Consider the following 17,038-nt stretch of genomic DNA (forward strand, 5'->3'; position numbering starts at 1 on the left):
CAGCACTTAGAGACAGACCACATGTGAAATTTGGCGATTAGAAACGTCTGCAATGCTCTCTGTCTTGACCTCATTTTCTCTAACAACATTTGCCTTTTGTAAAAACAAAATCTGTTTTCTCTCCTGATTCCTACTGATCCCATCTCCCAAGTTAGAGACGCAATTCATTCTTAGGGTGCTCATGGTGGCTTATTGGACTTGAAGGTCTCTTTTTCCCTGACTTGTACAGATAGGAAGTATTACCCATAGTGGTAACAATACTTAGTTACTTTTTTTTTTGCCATTTATTGAGATTTTAATTTTTTTTACTTACTTTTTATTATTTTCTTGAGGTCAGTTGGTTTATAACATTGGGTAAATTACAAGCATGCATCATTATTTTTTGGCTTTTGTGTAGACTGCATTGTGCTCACCACCAAAAGTCTAGTTTTTATTTGTGACCGTATATATGTGCCTCTTCACCCCATTTGCCCTCCTCTCTCTCCTTTCCCCTCTGGTAACCATCAATCTGTTCTTCTTCTTTATGTGTTTGTTTGTTTGTTTATATTCCACATATGAGTGAAATCATGCAGTATATGTCTGTCTCTGACTGACTTTGTTTAACATAATACCCTCAAGGTCCACCCATATTGTCACACATGGTATGATATCCTCCTCTTTATGGCTGAGTAGTATTTCACTGTCTATATATACCACTTTTTCCTTATCCATTCATCCATGGAGGGACACTTGACTGCTTCCAAGTCTTGGCTATTGTCAAAAACGTTGCAGTGAAAGCAGGGGTGCATATATCTTTTCAAATAATGTTTCTGGGTTTCTTGGTAAATACTCAGAAGTGAAATAGATGGATCATAGGATACTTCTATTTTTAATTTTTTGAGAAATCTCCATACTGTTTTCCATATTGGTTACCACAGTTTGAATTCTCTCCAGCAGTGTATGAGAGTTCCCTTTTCTCTACCTGCTCTCTAACACTTGTTATTTCTTGTATTCTTTTTTTTCAGGGAAAGATTCTCTCTGAGCTAACATCTGTTGCCAGTCTTCCTCTTTTCTTCCCTCCCCACAGCCCCAGTGCATGATTGTATATCCTAGTTGTAATTCATTCTAGTTCTTCTGTGTGAGCTTCTGCCACAGCGTGGCAACTGACAGATGGGTGGTGCAGTTCCACAACTGGAAAATGAAGCTGGCCCGCCCAAATGGTGAGTGCTGAACTTTAACTACCAAGCCATCAGGACTGGCTCTCATAGTAGTTTTGATTTTCATCTCCCTGATAATAAATGATGTTGAACATGTTTTCATGTACCTGTTGGCCATCTATATATCTTCTCTGGAAAAATGTCTTCTCATATCCTCTGTCCATTTGTTTTTTTAAAGATTGGCAACTGAGCTAACAACTGTTTCCCATCTTCTTCTTTCTTTTTTTTTCTGCTTTTCCTCCTCAAATCCCCCCAGTATATAGTTGTATATTTTAGTGTGGGTCCTTCTATTTGTGGCATGTGGGATGCTGCCTCAGTGTGGCCTGATGAGTGGTGCCATGTCCATGCCCAGGATCCTAACCAGTGAAACCCTGGGCCACCGAAGCGGAGCACACCATCTTAACTACTTGGCCACGGGGCCAGCACCCTCTGCCCATTTTTTGATCAGGTTTTTCTTTGTGCTGTTGTTGAATTTTATGAGTTTATGTGTTTTGGAAATTAACCCCTTATCTCATATATGATTTGCAAATATTTTCTTCCAGTTGGTGGGTTGTCTTTTCATTTTGTTGATGGTGTCTTTTATTATGAAGAAGTTCTTAGCTTGATGTAATCCTATTTCTTTGTTTGTTTTTTATTTTATTTATCTTGCCTAGAGGAGACATGGTATTCAAAAAGTTACTGCTGAGACTGATATCAAAACATGTACTGCCTGTGTTTACTTCTAGGTGCTTTATGGTTTCAGGTCTGACTTTCAAGTCTTTAATCCATTTTGAGTTCATTTTTGAGTATGGTGTATGATAATGGTCTGCTTTCATTCCTTTTCATGTGGCAGTTCAGTTTTCCCAACACCATTTACAGAAGAGACTTTCCTTTCTCCATGTACATTCTTGGCAACTTTGTCAAAGATTAGATGCCCGTAGATGTGTGGTTTTATTTCTGGGCTCTCAATTCTGTTCCATTGATCTATGTGTCTGTTTTTCTTCCAGTGCCATGCTGTTTTAAACAAAAGCTTTGTAGTAGATTTCAAATTCACAAGTGTGATACCTCCAGGTTTGTTCTTTTTTCTCAGAATTGCTTTGGCTATTTGTAGTCTTTTGTTGTTCCATAGAAATTTTAGGATTCTTTGTTCTGTTTCCTTGAAAACAGTCATTGAGATTCCAAATGAGATTGCATTGAATTTGCAGATTGCTTTAGGTAACGTGGACATTATAACTAAGTTAATTCTTCCAATCCATGAGCATGGAATATCTTTCCATTTCTTTCTGTCTTTGATTTCTTTCAACAGTGCCTTATAGTATTCAATGTATAGGTCTTCACCTCCTTTGCTAAATTTACTCCTCTGTATTTTATTCCTTTTGTTGCAATTTAAATGGAACTATGTTCTTTATTTCTCTTTCTGCTAGTTCATTGTTAGTGTATAGAAACACAACTTATTTTTATATTTGATTTTGTACTCTACAGCTCTACTGTTTTCATTTGATATTTCTAAGATTTTGGGGTGTACTTTTTAGAGTATTCTATATATAAAAACACGCCGTTCGCAAATAGTGACAATTTTACTTCTTCATTAGAATTTGGATACTTTTTATTTCCTTTTCTTGCCTGATTGCTCTGGTCAGGATTTCCAATACTATATTGAATAAGAGTGACAAAAGTGGGTATCCTTGTCTTGTTCCTCTTCTTGGGAGATAAGCTTCAGGTTATCTAACTGAGTATGATGTTAGCTGTGGCACGTCTAATATGGTGTTTATTATGTTGAGGTATTTTACTTCTATACCCATTTTATTGACAGGTTTTGTCATAAATGGATGCCAGATCTTGTGAAATGCTTTCACTGCATCTATTGAAATAGTCCTATAATTTTTATTCTTCATTTAGTTAATGTAGTATATCATGTTGGATGATTTGTTGGTGCTGAACCACACTTGTATCCCTGGAAGAAATCCCACTGGATAGTGATGCATGATCCTTTTAATGTATTGTATTCAATCCATTAATATATTGTTGAGAATTTTTGCATCTATGTTGCTCAGTGACATTGGCATGTAATTTTCTTTTTTTTGTCACCCTTGTGTGTTTTTGGAATCTGGGTAATGTTGAGATTGTAAAATGAGTTGGGAAGTGTCTCTTTCTCTTCAATGTTTTGGCAAAGTTTGAGAAGGATAGGTAATGAATATTCTTTGAATATTTGGTATTATTTACCAGAGAAGTTGTCTGGTCCTGGACTTTTGTATTTTGGGACATTTTTGGTTGCTCTTTCAACATCCTTTCAAGTGATTGCCCTATTCAGGTCCTCAGTTTGTCTTTGACTTAGTTTTGGAAGGTTGTACAATTCTGGGAATTTATCCATTTGTTCTAGGCTGTCTAATTTGTTTGCATATAGCTTTTCATAATATTCTATTATGATCCCTTGCATTTCTGTCATATCTGTTTTAATTTTTCCTCTTTCATTTTTGATTTTATTTATTTGAGCCTTCTCCCTTTATTCTTTTTTCCTTTTTTTGTGTTGAGGAAGATTGGCCCTGAGCTAGCTAGCATCTGAGCCCATCTTCCTCTATTTTATATGTGGGATACCTGCCAAAGTATGGCTTGATAAGTGGTGCATAGACCTGTGCCCAGTATCCGAACCCACAAACTTTTGGCTGCTGAAGAATGGTGTGGGAACTTAAACACTACATCACTGGGCTGGCCTCTTTCTCTTTTTTTCTTAGTGAGCCTACTAAAGATTTGTCAATTTTTTTACCTTTTCAACAAATCAACTCTTTGTTTCACTGATCATTTCCATTATCTTTTCAATCTCTATTTCATTTATTTCCACACTGATTTTTATTATTTCTTTCCTTCTACTGATTTTGGGCTTCATTTGTTCTTCTTTATCTAGTTCTTACAGGTATAATGTTACAGTGTTTATTTGAGATTTTTCTTATTTAGGAGATACGCCTATATTGCTAAAAACTTTCCTCTTAGCATCGCTTTTTGCTGCATCCCATAAATTTTGATATGTTGTATTTCATTTTCATTTGGATTTAACTTTGTTTTTTCTAAATATTGGCCCTGAGCTAACATCTATTACCAATCTTTTTTTTCATCTTCTTCCTCTCCCCAAAAGCCCCTGTACATAGTGGTATATTCTAGTTGTAGGTCCTTCTAGTTCTGCTATGTGGGATGTGCTCTCAACATGGATTGATGAGTGGTGCTATGTCCGCACCTAGGATCTGAATGGGTGAAACCCTGGGCCGCCAAAGCAGAGGGTACGAACTTCACTGCTTGGCCACAGGGCTGGCCCCTGAGTGTATTTAGGTATTTTTAAATTTCTCCTCTCATTTCATCATTGATCAAATGGTTATTCTGTAGTATATGTGACTTGTCAAGCTTTATTCTTATACTTGATTCTACTTCCACATTCTGTGATCAAAAAGAATACTTGATATGATTTGAAATTTAGTTCAAATAAAGAATCTATTATTTAATACAAGATAGAATTCTATAAATTTCTTCTTTTATACCATGAAAAGCAGTGTCATCACAGAAATTATTTTCTCATTTGGCATTGCTGGGTAAGCAATCCTATTACCAAATGGTAAAAGTGGCTTTATACAAAAGAAAGAAATTTGTTCACATTTCTCAAGTCTATTTTTATTGGCGTCATTCCATTTCAGTTACTGAAGAGTTTCTTCCTTTCAGAAATACATTTCCAGATTTCTAAGGAAACAGCCCTGGTGTTTGTGAGAACAAAAAGGCCTTCCCTTTGATGTGATCTCTGAGCAGTTTCAACACAATTGAACACCTGGAAACAAAAAAAACTCTTAATCCTGTGAATGCTTTTCCTAGTAACTTGATTGGTGGACCAGTTGGGCCTGATCTCTTCTTATTCTGCTCTTATTCTTTCCATTTCCACCAGTGCTTTTCAAGGATGAAACCCTCATTGGAAAAAAGACGCTGGTGTCAACTTACGTGAGGAAAACTTATAAAACATCTGATGTCACAAAACTTATATTCAAGGACTTCCAAAGGAACCCAGACGATCAATTTACCAGTACACAGTTTTTTGACCACAAGTACATCATGAAGTTTAGGAGGAGGCTGAGTGTTTGTAGAAGCTGTAACCAGTGTGACAGATCATACTAGATCAAGATATTTGGAAAAGGGACTAAGCTCATAGTAACTCCCTCTGGTAAGTAATTTTTTTTCTGTTTTTACTTTAGTAATGAAAAACTGATAGATATCTTTTACAAAAAAACAATTTAGGATGACTCTTGTCTGACTGCCACATACTTGACCTTAGCATATGAACAGCAAGTTTGCAACTACTAGCCATTTATACATGAAAACAAAACTACTTCATAAATGGTTTGTTCATATCCCTGATTGTAACCAGATTGAAATTCTTCTTTTGAAATACACACCCGAAAAATGATTGACTCAGGCTAGAAATTAAGATTTTTTTGGACTCTATCTGTTAACCATTCTTTAAATTATTGGCTCAAGAAACATTTCTTGTTAATAATACTTTAGATGAGGGATACTTTAGTTAAATACCTCTTATCTTTATATTGAGATACCACCTTGTATTCTTTTCTCCCAATAATCTACAAAACCTGTGTTATTGGTTTTCATCTTATCCCTGACAACAGTGCCAAACACCAATACTTAAAGTAACTGACCATATAAGATCGATAAATTTCACTTCTCATTAGTTTAGCTGCTTAGAAGTAGGCTAAGATCAGTCAAATTTATGCCATCACAACAATGGATGAATTTCCTAGAGAAGGGCCAGTTTACTGGAATTTGTAAGCTCAATAAGCCATTTCAGCTCCAAAGTCCATGAAAAGAGTCTGCATGGTTTTACCTCTCATTTCCTCATTGATTCTGTCAGGAAACAGTCATTGAAGACAATTTCTGAGCTGGACACTGGAGGTGAATGATGGAAGAAGAGAAAGATAGAACAATTCTCAATATTTCAAAGCTTCTAGCCTAGTGGATAAGTGTTCTAACTCCAACCAGGTCCTTGGAGACTGTTCTCTGCTTAGCATAGGAGGCATCCTAGCCATAGCTAGGAGGATATTAACAAGAATTTACCTAGTTAGATGAATTATGAGTCCCTAAGGTTGGAGATGTTAGGTCCATTGGCTATTTCTGTATGGAAAGATTTGTAATGAAGTTTAGATTTTTTATGTATTTGATTCCAAAAAGAACCAATGGGAAATTTGAAAAAACAAATATTATTTGGTGAGAGGGTGATTAACATCAAGTATTAAAATATTTATCTGGGCAACCGTGGTCAAGAATGTCACAAGATGAGTTTGTTTCCTCTAAGTTCAGTCCAGTAAATTTGTGCAGTCTTCCTTAGCCTTAAAGATGAAATTTTGCCTGAATGACAAAGAATATCCTTTCTTCTAGTTGTCTCTTCAAGTGTCTCTAGTATTCGTTCTGCACAGGCTATCCAAAAGACAAAAGCAATTAGTTATTTTGTATCTCTGCCTCTCTGTCATGCTATAGGCTTTTCCCCCTCCTTAACAACTTAACTTTTGTATTTCTAAGGCTTAAAATACAAAAGACCAATAATTCTTGCATTTGTGGAGCTCATAACTTTCGTATTTTTAGTGACTGTCTCTCTTGACTGTCAGCAGTATCGATAGGCAGATAGTAGGTAGATCATAGATAGAAAGATATACAGACACTATCAAACACTGGGCCCAGACAATTGACAAATCCTTGCTCTCATTTCTTCTAGCGGTCACTGCTACTGGGTCTATAAGAGATTCCCCAAGACGGCAAAGTGGTAAGTTTCTGTACATGCTTGCCTGCATGACATGCTATGGCATTATTTTTCCCTGATGATCAAATTACCCTTTGAAGATGACTGATTGTAGTAGACAAGACTAATTATGCCTGGAATTGTAGGGCACATATTTTTAATGATTATCTCTCCTGTGTCTCCTTGGCAGATTGTATACATATAGGAATAGATACATAAATATAGATGTATATATTTATATACAGTCACAGAAACACATACACATACAATACATATATATCAACTCTCAAGTAATAACCATGAATAATTAATATGTGCTCTCATTTCTTCTAAAGGTCACTGCTATTAATTCTGTGAAACCTAGTCTAAAAGAGAAAAGCTGCTAGGTTTTTATACATGTTTTCGTAGATGTCACGCTATAGCTATGTTTTGCTCTGGATCATCTTAACTTTTGAACTTTCCTGGCTTGAGATAGAAAAACTAGAATGGCTGGATGTTGCAGAATAGACTGAGTGACATTTGAAATCAAACTGTCATTTCCTAAGAGTCATCTTAACACAGTCAATGTGAGTTTGGGATGAGATGACTAAATTAGAGGGTGCAGGGATAGGCTCTGAATTATTTCAACAACGGACTTCCTTCATCTTCCCGGTTTTTGTTCCTAATGACTGGAGCATATGTGATATCAAGGTGCTTCAAGATTTCTTTTGAAGACCTTAGTCTTTGCTAGTAGCTAATTATTGAACCGACATGCACTGAGAGCTTCCTTTACAGAAGGCGTTGTTCTGGTTTTGCATTCCTTTTCTTGTTTAATTCCCCTAATACTCCTAGGAGGCGGTGCAATATTTTTTCCCCATTTTATAGATGAGGACAATGAGTTAAAATTAATTAAGTCCCTGGCACTATGCCACAAAGCTGCGTCTGGGGTTTCAACCCTGCCATTGGAATTAAGAGTTCATATACTTATTCTTCCTCTAAGTTATAGCCCTAGAGCAAGAAACCCCAAAACCAAGGCCCTGAGACATGTCAGACTCATGTTGGAGGGTGGGCAAGTGCATGATCTTTACCATATCACAGACTGGACTTGAACCACAGTTCTTTTAAGGATTATTTTCATTAATAACAGTAAATTACCTACATTTTCTGAGCAATGCTTTCCTCTTCTGACATCCATTAATAATTACATCTAACTCAGTTATTGAAGAGATAAGTTCACCTATGTGGATTTTCTAGAATAGGGTATCTCATTTAGCTGGCACAGAATCAGTGCTAGTTTGTGGCTCTTTCTCCCTACGTATGTACCAAGAAAGTGACTGGAAGCATTGGCTCTAGTCCTGCTGATCTTCCCTCCATTTCCAATATCAGGGAGGCTCTGGACCTCAGCTAACGCCTTACCTGACCAAGGGTAAGCAGTTATGAGCACATCACCTCTGACATCACTTTCCACAAGTGCTAATGATTCCGGAGGTCTGGCACTAGAAGATAAAAAATGTAATAGGGAAATGCTTTCCTTGGAAGAGTCTCAGTCTTGTGGTTCACTGAATAGCTAGTGTGGCTCACCATTATTATTGTTAATTAAACAAATATACATCTTTCTTAAACGTTTTTCCATTTATCGATAGCATAAATGTCTCTCTATTTCCCCATAGAATTAAAATAGCATAGGCTTTGAACATAACAAAGAAAAAGAAAACGTAAAATTTACTTGACCTTTCAAAGCCTGAGATTCAATCTCCAAAATATTATCACAGTGATGTTTTTTAGGGTTGTTGTATGGATTAAATGAAACAAGATATGTGATTGCACCTCGCACTTAGCATGCAAGAAATGATCAGAATGAAATTCCACTTTGGATGATCTTGCTTGATAAGGAAATAAGAAGAATTATATGTCTTCTAGGAATGTTCTAGTCAGCAAGAAAAGTCACTCTAACTTTCATCTTGCCATACACAAAGTATAACCCAACAACAATGTTATAAGGTGACAAAATGACGTTCATTTAAGGTAGCCAGATGGCAACTCGGCCAAAAATTGAATAATTATGCCTCTGAACTTTTTTTTGTGTTCTTACATTCTCCAGGTTTGTATTGTATATGCCACTGGAAGGTCAAGTTTCATAAGTAAAGATTGAGTGAGGCTAACGTGTACACACATGCTTTCATTCTACATAATTATTGTGGTTCTTGTCATTGATAATGCAGCTCAAGAAACATTTATTGCAGAGCTCGACTGTGTCATGCCTGGGGGGGATGTGTGGATGAGTACACTGCCATGGATTACTGACTCAAGGAGGATGCACTATTGTAGGAGAATAGATTCTCTTCCTAATCACTCAGGGTCACTGGTGATTCAGGCATGATGTCTCAAAGCGGTCCCTTTGATGCAGATGCTGCACATATTTAGACAGTGTTGGGGACAGAGGGCTGAATGTGCCTTTGTCCCTGCTTTGGTTCTGTAACTTAGACCTGAGTCTGAAAGCAATAGACCAGAGGCCCCAGAGCACCTATAAATAAGGAGGAATCAGTTTGTACTTTTCCCTGTGGTTAACAAACCTTTTTGAAGCAGTGAGGGAAAAGCACAGAACAAATCATGCGAAGACCTTTGCTGTGTACCAGTCTGAATTTCTGAAGTCAGTTTTTATCTTCTAGGATCCCTAGTTTCATCAGTGAAATTTGGTTAGAACGCTTGCCTTATATTTCTCCTGGGTCCGTGAGGAAGTGTAAATGAAATGTTGTCAGTGAAAATACTTGCTTATATAGATGCATTTATTTATACTTATTGTGTTTTTTAATATCCTTTCCTAAAACTCACTAAGGAAAGATTAATAAAATAAAAGAGTCCTGATTTACTATTTCTACAGCTAGGAAATAGAGGCGAAGCAATATATGCAAAGTACAAATTTAATATGACAACTGAGCTCAAGTGTCCGTTACATTGGGATTTTTCAAGGAATCAGCAAAAACGAAGTACAGTAAGCTCCATGGTGATGATTGTTATAGAGAAGTTCCAGTTCATAATGTGTTTTATTTGGCATCTGATTTCTGAAAAACATGTCTCCATGGGTTTCTCAGGGCAACAAAGCTAGTGTAAAGCAAAAGGGCTTGCTGCCACTCTACAGCAAATTTCTAATGTTGTTTCTTGGAAGTTTCTTTGTTTTTGATAAAAGCTAAGAATATTACTTGGAAGTAAAAATCAGCGAAGTGATTTGAAGAAGATAAAACTAGTCTAGTTCAAGTTTTTGGCCAACGTTGGTTGAGAAAGAGAATATAGGATACCTACACAGATTTTATTATGAAGTGTGTTAACTTTGTTTTTGCTTCAATCAATGCATGGTAATAAGAATTTGATTTATCTTTTGGTGAATAAGTCACTGTTAAGGAGAAGAAAGAGACTCTTAAGAAACATTAAAGTCAGTTCTTGAAAATATTTTAGCATCTAAACATTATTATGCTAACATTTTCATTCCTGGAATTTACTCCAAATCTTATCATTTACACCCGGTTTTAGAGCCACCAGAAAGAGATATCACTGAGTGCATAAAATTGCATACCAGAAGCACATCCATATGCACAAGAACATGTCTAGTAGAAAAAAGATAAACCAAAACCATGATTTCAACTCTGTTTTCCACCGTCCAACAGTCCATTATCTCAAAAAAAAATTATCTTTGTGTGGGTAGCCTGTCTTTTTCACACTGTAGATAAGTGTCAACTCAGGTTGTATATATTCTGAGATGCATAAATGTTACGTGGCATATCTTTCTAGCTTTGGCAAGAATTTCACTGAAATGCTGAGCTCCTGTAATGAAAAGCTCATTTGCTAAGAATATTTAACATCTTGGGAGAGAAGATGTTTTCTGTGTCCGCAGTGGTGGAATTATGTTGTTTCTACAGATTATTTCCTGTTTCTATGGATTATTTTTACAAACTACTTTCCACATGCTTTCTCTCACTGAAGCTGCTACAAGGATCCTTTGAATGCTGGCTCTGCCCTCACTGGTGTGACTCTTGACAAGTTACTTATAATCCAAAGCTTTTTTTTTTTTATTATTTGTAACAAGGAGTCCTCCAAAATACAACTCACTTCAGTGTGACAGGAGCATTAAATGAGATAAAGCATGTGAAGCATTTAACATAGTGCCTGGTACAGTAATAATCACTCAATAGCTATTAGCTTTATTCATTTCGTTGTCATGTCCACAAACACCACAACTCCAGAAAATCATGTGTATCAGTTGGGGATATGGGGATGTGCGTGATTTGGAAATGTGCCTGCTTTCATTTGTTTTGATGGGAAATCTGACTATTCTGTCTACGTTCAAACATGAGATTCTGTTGTGGATTCTAAGATTTGATGAATTGATTTTGGTAGCAACTCTTCACGTCAGCAGCGTGTGCTGAAGACTGTAGAGTAGCCGCATTTTCTATTTAATTTTCCATTCGACAAGTGTTTGTCCAAAACCTCCTTTGAGACAGGCACTGTGCTAGGAGCTGTGAATAGAGAAGGAAAGCAAGACAGTCTTGGGTATTACTGTCCAGTTGTGACAAAGAAGGACAAAATGTGTTCTTCGTGAAGGTCAACATCTTCGTGTGCAGAAACACAGTTCATGAATTAGATCCACTGAATTACATAGAATCACATGAACTGTGCCTGGAGTTGTGGGGCTCACAGTTTAAGGGACGATATCTCTGTCAGTGGATTATGTGTGTGTGTGTGTGTGTGCGGGCGCGCATACACACATACTCTTATAAACACATACCCAGACTATCAAGCAGTGGACATGAATAATTGACTAATCTTGCTCCCCTTTCTTCCAGTTGTCACCTCAATGACCACTATTATTGATTCTATAATAGCTTATCCAACAGAGGAAAGCAGGAAGTTGTTGTTAATGTTTCCCCCTCTGTCACACTTTAGGATTTTTCCCTCCTGACCAACTTAACTTTTCAACTTCACTAGCTTAAAGTAGCAAAGACAAATTATTCCTGGAATTGTGTGCCTCATATTTTTAATGAATATATTCCGTCTCTCTGTTAGAAGATTTTATATGTATATGTGTGTATTACATATGTATTTATACATATACAGACACAAAACGGGCAAATACATATATATCACCCTGTGAAATGATGGACATGAACAACTGACTAATGCTTGCTCTCATTTCTTCTAGAAGTCCCTGCTATCAATTCCACAAAAGCTTGTGTGAAAGATGAAATAGGTAAGTTTTTGTATGTTTGCCTTTAAGTCATGTGACAGCATTTTTTCCTCTGAATAAACTTAAGTTTTGAACCTCTGTGGTTTAATGTAGAAAAACCAGAAAGGCAGGGTATTGAAGACCAGACTGAGTGATACTTTAAATCAATCCATCATTTCCTAGGAGTTGTCTTAACACAGTAAATGCTGGCTTGGGGATGAGATGACTGTACTTTGGAACGTGCGGTGATGGTATCTGAATTATGTCAACAATGGACTTCTTTCATTTGTATGACATTTGTCTGTTATCACTGAGGAATATATGATATTAAGCTGCACCTCGTTTTTTTTTTTTTTAATCTCTGGTCCTTCCTAGCACCTAAAAACAGGAATTGACTGCACTGAGAGCTTCATATACAGAAGGCATAAGGCTGGGTTTTGCATGCATTTTCTTGTCTAATTCTCATAATACTCTTATGAATTGGTAGAATATTTTTCCCCCTTTTACAGATGAGGGCAATGAGCTAAAATTAACTAAGTCTCTGGCACCATGTCACACAACTAGATTGAGATTTTCAGACCAGCCGTTTGAATCCAGAGGTCATACACTTTCTCCGTTCGTTCTTCTTCCTCTAAGATATAGTCCTACTGCAAGAAACTCACAGCCATGTACTTGAGACACAATGGACACATGATGGGGGGTGGGTAAGAGCAAGGGCTTCACAGTATTACTGACTGGACTTGAACCCCAGTTCTTTTAATGAGTAGTTTTCATCAATATTGGAAAATCACTTACTTTTTCTGAGCAACATTTTCCTCCTCTGCCAACCATGAATAATTACACCTAACTCAGCTATTGAAGAGCTAAGGTCATCTATGTGGAATGTCTAGCATAGGGTATATCATTTGGCTGGCACAGAATCAGTACTTGCTTCTTGTTCTTTCTCCCTACATATGTACAAAGAAAGGGACCGGAAGCTTTGGCTCTAGCCTCGTTGATCTTCCCTCCATTTCCAATATCAAGGGGGCTCTGGACCTCAGCTAACATCTTACTTGAACAAGGGCAAGGAGTATGAGCACATTGCCTCTGAGATCTCTTTCCACCACAAGTACTAGATGCTGGAGCTTTGACTCTATGAAGATAAAACATGAAAAAGGGGAATTCCACAGGAAGAGTCTCAGAATGTGGTTCACTGAATAGCCAGTCTGGCTCACCATCATTATCATTAATTATTTCTTGACTTCATCCATTTCTTGTAAAACTTTAAAGGGTATTAAGGGTAAATATCCTATAACATAGCCACAATCAGGGACGTTTAGGAAGGACAGCTGAGTGAGCCACAACTTCCTAAAGTTTTAGAGAATTTGGATTAACCACTTTGTCTATTTTATATAATGCCCTCTTTAATCAAACCTCCCACCCACCCCACTGTGAACACCACCAAATTTCCATGGATTGTACTCTTAATAGGAATCTCATTGCATGCACAATGTCTGCTGGCTCAGTTGCGTCTAAATCAGAATTCCACTTTATAGTTATGCTTAACCTTTTGATGTCTGAGACATTTATTGCACTCAGAGATGCAGAATGACAGAATCGCTAAGAATGTGTTCTTTGAATTCATGGTGCTGGGATGAAAATTTGGTTTCTGGTACTTGCTAAACGCATGTCAGGAGGGAAATTACCTCTCTCTGTCATCAGATTCTTTGTAGAATGGGAATGAAAACAATAATATTATAAGTTATTATAAAAATTAAATAAGATTAAAGCTGTGCATCCAAAGCTCTAAGAATGAGTGTTTGGCATTTGGTTGGTGGTTAATGAATATTAGCTATTATTATTGCTTTGAGACATGGTGGGGTAAGGAAATACTAAAAGCTATTTATCACAAATATTTTTTTCCCATTGGACTCTTTTGTTAAATATGCAACCTTACTTTTTTATTATGGAATATTCTAAGTGAGTTTAGCAGAGGTTGTTGATTGACATGACCTGTAAATTGTATTCCGAGTTATCTTTTTCTTGTTATTAGTGGGGTGGTAAGGTAGATGTTTACTCTTGGGTTTGTTGGTGCAGGGTGTCAAGGCAATGTAGGTCATTAGAAGTAAATAACTGGCCACCCTCCCATTAATATATACCATCCTATAAAAGGACAGTTGAGACTAATCATATGACTTCTCTTAGACCCCCTGCAGCTGCAGCTCACCAACACGTCTGCGTATTATATCTACCTCCTCCTCCTCGTCAAGAGCACGGTCTACTCTGCCATCATGGCCGTCTGTCTGTTTAGCAGAACAGCAGTCTTTGGCGACTGAAAAGTTTGTAACAGATGGTGGCACAAAGAAGGCAAATTTCCTCCATTGTTTATTCTCCCTAAAACTGTCTGCTAAGGATCTAGCTGAGGTTTCTCTGAGGGTTTGGGTTATTTCAGTTCACAGGTGTATTTTTCTGCTATATTAATATTACAAAATAGTTTTCTAAGCCAGTGGGCAAACAGAAAATCTTATTCTGTAGCAACAATGAATTCACCATTACTCAGGGGCAGGGCGATGAGGTAGTCCTTTAGCACCACTCTCTCCACGATCTCCGTCAGCTCCTCCAGCAACCAGAATAATCATGCCTTCTGAGTACAGACATCATGCAGCTCTAGTCACATTCCTTAAGGCCATTGGACCAGATGACCTCCTTGAAGCCTTCCATTTTACACATCCTGAAGTTACCATTGTTGTTACTTGAATTGCGTATATTGTTTTTCGTAACAGGCACAATAAAACAAATCAAAAGTCTACTTCTGTCTATGTGTCCTTTAATTTGATGAAATTTAACTGAAATTCCAAGGTAAGAAACAGCCGGACACCTGAGCCATCAAATCCAGCGTTGCGTGTGATGATGGTCAATACAGAGCTCTAATTCTTTCCCTGAGATAGTGGTCATGATCCTTTCTTTGGGACACTGGCTCCAAGAGGAGCCACAGTCAAATGAAGGCACCCAGGCTACTTCTCTTTCAAAAGTGACCAATTGACACTCATTTGGTTTGGACATTCTGATGGCATGAGGAAAATGTCTAGAATGAATTGCACTGTATGTGCTCAGCTCTACACTAATGTTTCACAAGCACCATGTTTCCTCACCACATGAGACCTGCACTCACACTAAAAGGCATCACAGTGGAGCGGTTAAGCGCCTGGACTCTGAACCCCAAGCGCCTGTGTTGGAATCCTGGGTCTAGTATTAGCATCTGTGTGACCTCAGGCAAGCTATTTGAACTCTCTGTGTCATAACTTCCTCATCTGTAGAATGGAGTTACAGTGCCCTGTCTCCTGGAGTCATGTGGATTAGATGAGTTAATAATGCCTGGTACTGGCAAGTCCTCAACACCGTTAGCATCCACTGTTGGCAGTTCTGCTTTTGAATAGTAGATTACACACACACACAAACACTGACAGTCATCTGTAATACTTTCCCCCCCTTGTGGAGGTTTGCTGTGGGCAGAATGGGGTCTGTGTGTTTCAACTATGTAGGGAGAACCTCATTATTACTCTCATAGCCCCTGCAAGTGTGGTCCCCAGGGTTGCTACTGGATAAATTAAGTTCTCAGCTCCAGGGCACTACTCTGTAAGTAATAGTCATTTAAAGCTAGTTCTCTCTGAACTCAGAGCCAGTATTTTCTTACCTACCCTCAGGTGGCTTTCCCTTCAACCACTGTCACATGGGAAAAACAAAACAAAGCAAAACACGCACTGCTTCTTTACTAAAGCCATCCTACAAGGAGTCAGTGAGAATTTTCTTAAGACTTGTGGGTGCATCTCAGTTTCCTCTTCATGTATATACTCTGTTGTTACTGTAATTGCTCCCTTTGTTGTCAGCACTATGGAAATCCTACTTTATTCTGTGAGTGTGTGTCCTGGATTAGTAACTGCTCTTTCAGGGCCTGCTAATGAAATGGACTGAGAGTCTCGGCAGAGCAGGCCCATTGGTGGTGCTCTCTGGGTGCACCATCTTGACACCCCAGCTCCTCCCCTAGATGGAATGGGCCCGGGGGTCCTCAGAATCACCCGTGGAAGCCTCTGGTAGGTTCAGGTGAATTTCGGAGGTAGGAGGCTGTTCATACATCCTTTCTGCTCCAGTGCTTTTCCACCACAGCACGAACGCCACATGACTTGGTGGGAGAAACACTGGCCCAGAAGTCATACCTCACACACCATAGTTAGAGTCTGAGCTCCTTTCTCTGCCTCTAACTAGCCATGTCATTTGCTCTTGACCATGTCACGTTGCCTAAGTCACTCAGCTTTAGAAGAATGTGTTCGAATAAAATAATATCAGGTTTCTAGTGCAATTTATACGGCAAAAGATTAACCACCAAGTGAAGAAATAACAGCAAATGCTGTTATTGTGCTTAATGGTACTAGCAGTAATACACGTTAACTTATTTAAGTTTTACAAAAAAACCTATGAGATCTGTACAATTATGTCTGTTTTATAGATGGGGAAGTAGGTAGAGAGGGGATAAAGAATGTCCCCATAGTTAGCCAGCTAATAACAAACAGAAGTAAGATTTGAACCCGAGCAGCTTGGCTGCACAAGCTCTGCTCTTGACTTCTCCGTTATTTGCTACTAGAGTAGAAACAGGTTACTTTAGTTTCAGTTAAAACAGGAAAATTTCCTTCCTTATTAGGCTAAGAGCTAGTGAAAAGAACTGTCCAGACTTCCTCTCCTTGCTCCTATGCTGTTTGACAATTCAATGGTCATAGGCCAACCTGCCACACAATTTTTATGCTGGGAACAGTTTTATAGCTGACCTCCCACTCACCAACAGGACTTCTGTGATTGAAGTCCATGGCATCTGGTTGGATAAAATGAATACAGAAACAACAGGTTGCATCCAGA

General features: G+C 37.9%; 1 gene segment (V, D, J or C); it reads left to right on the forward strand.

Annotated features, from left to right (window-relative positions):
* LOC106825209 (T cell receptor gamma constant 2-like) overlaps positions 1-14,932 on the forward strand; it is an 83,303-nt gene extending 68,371 nt beyond the window's left edge. Inside the window, 2 exon segments of the C gene segment in view lie at positions 12,128-12,175; positions 14,336-14,932. Coding sequence covers positions 12,128-12,175; positions 14,336-14,466 — 179 coding nt within the window.
* The last annotated feature ends 2,106 nt before the right edge of the window (positions 14,933-17,038 follow it).

Source organism: Equus asinus, chromosome 1 (assembly GCF_041296235.1).
Source record: "Equus asinus isolate D_3611 breed Donkey chromosome 1, EquAss-T2T_v2, whole genome shotgun sequence".
Taxonomy (NCBI): Eukaryota; Metazoa; Chordata; class Mammalia; order Perissodactyla; family Equidae; genus Equus; species Equus asinus.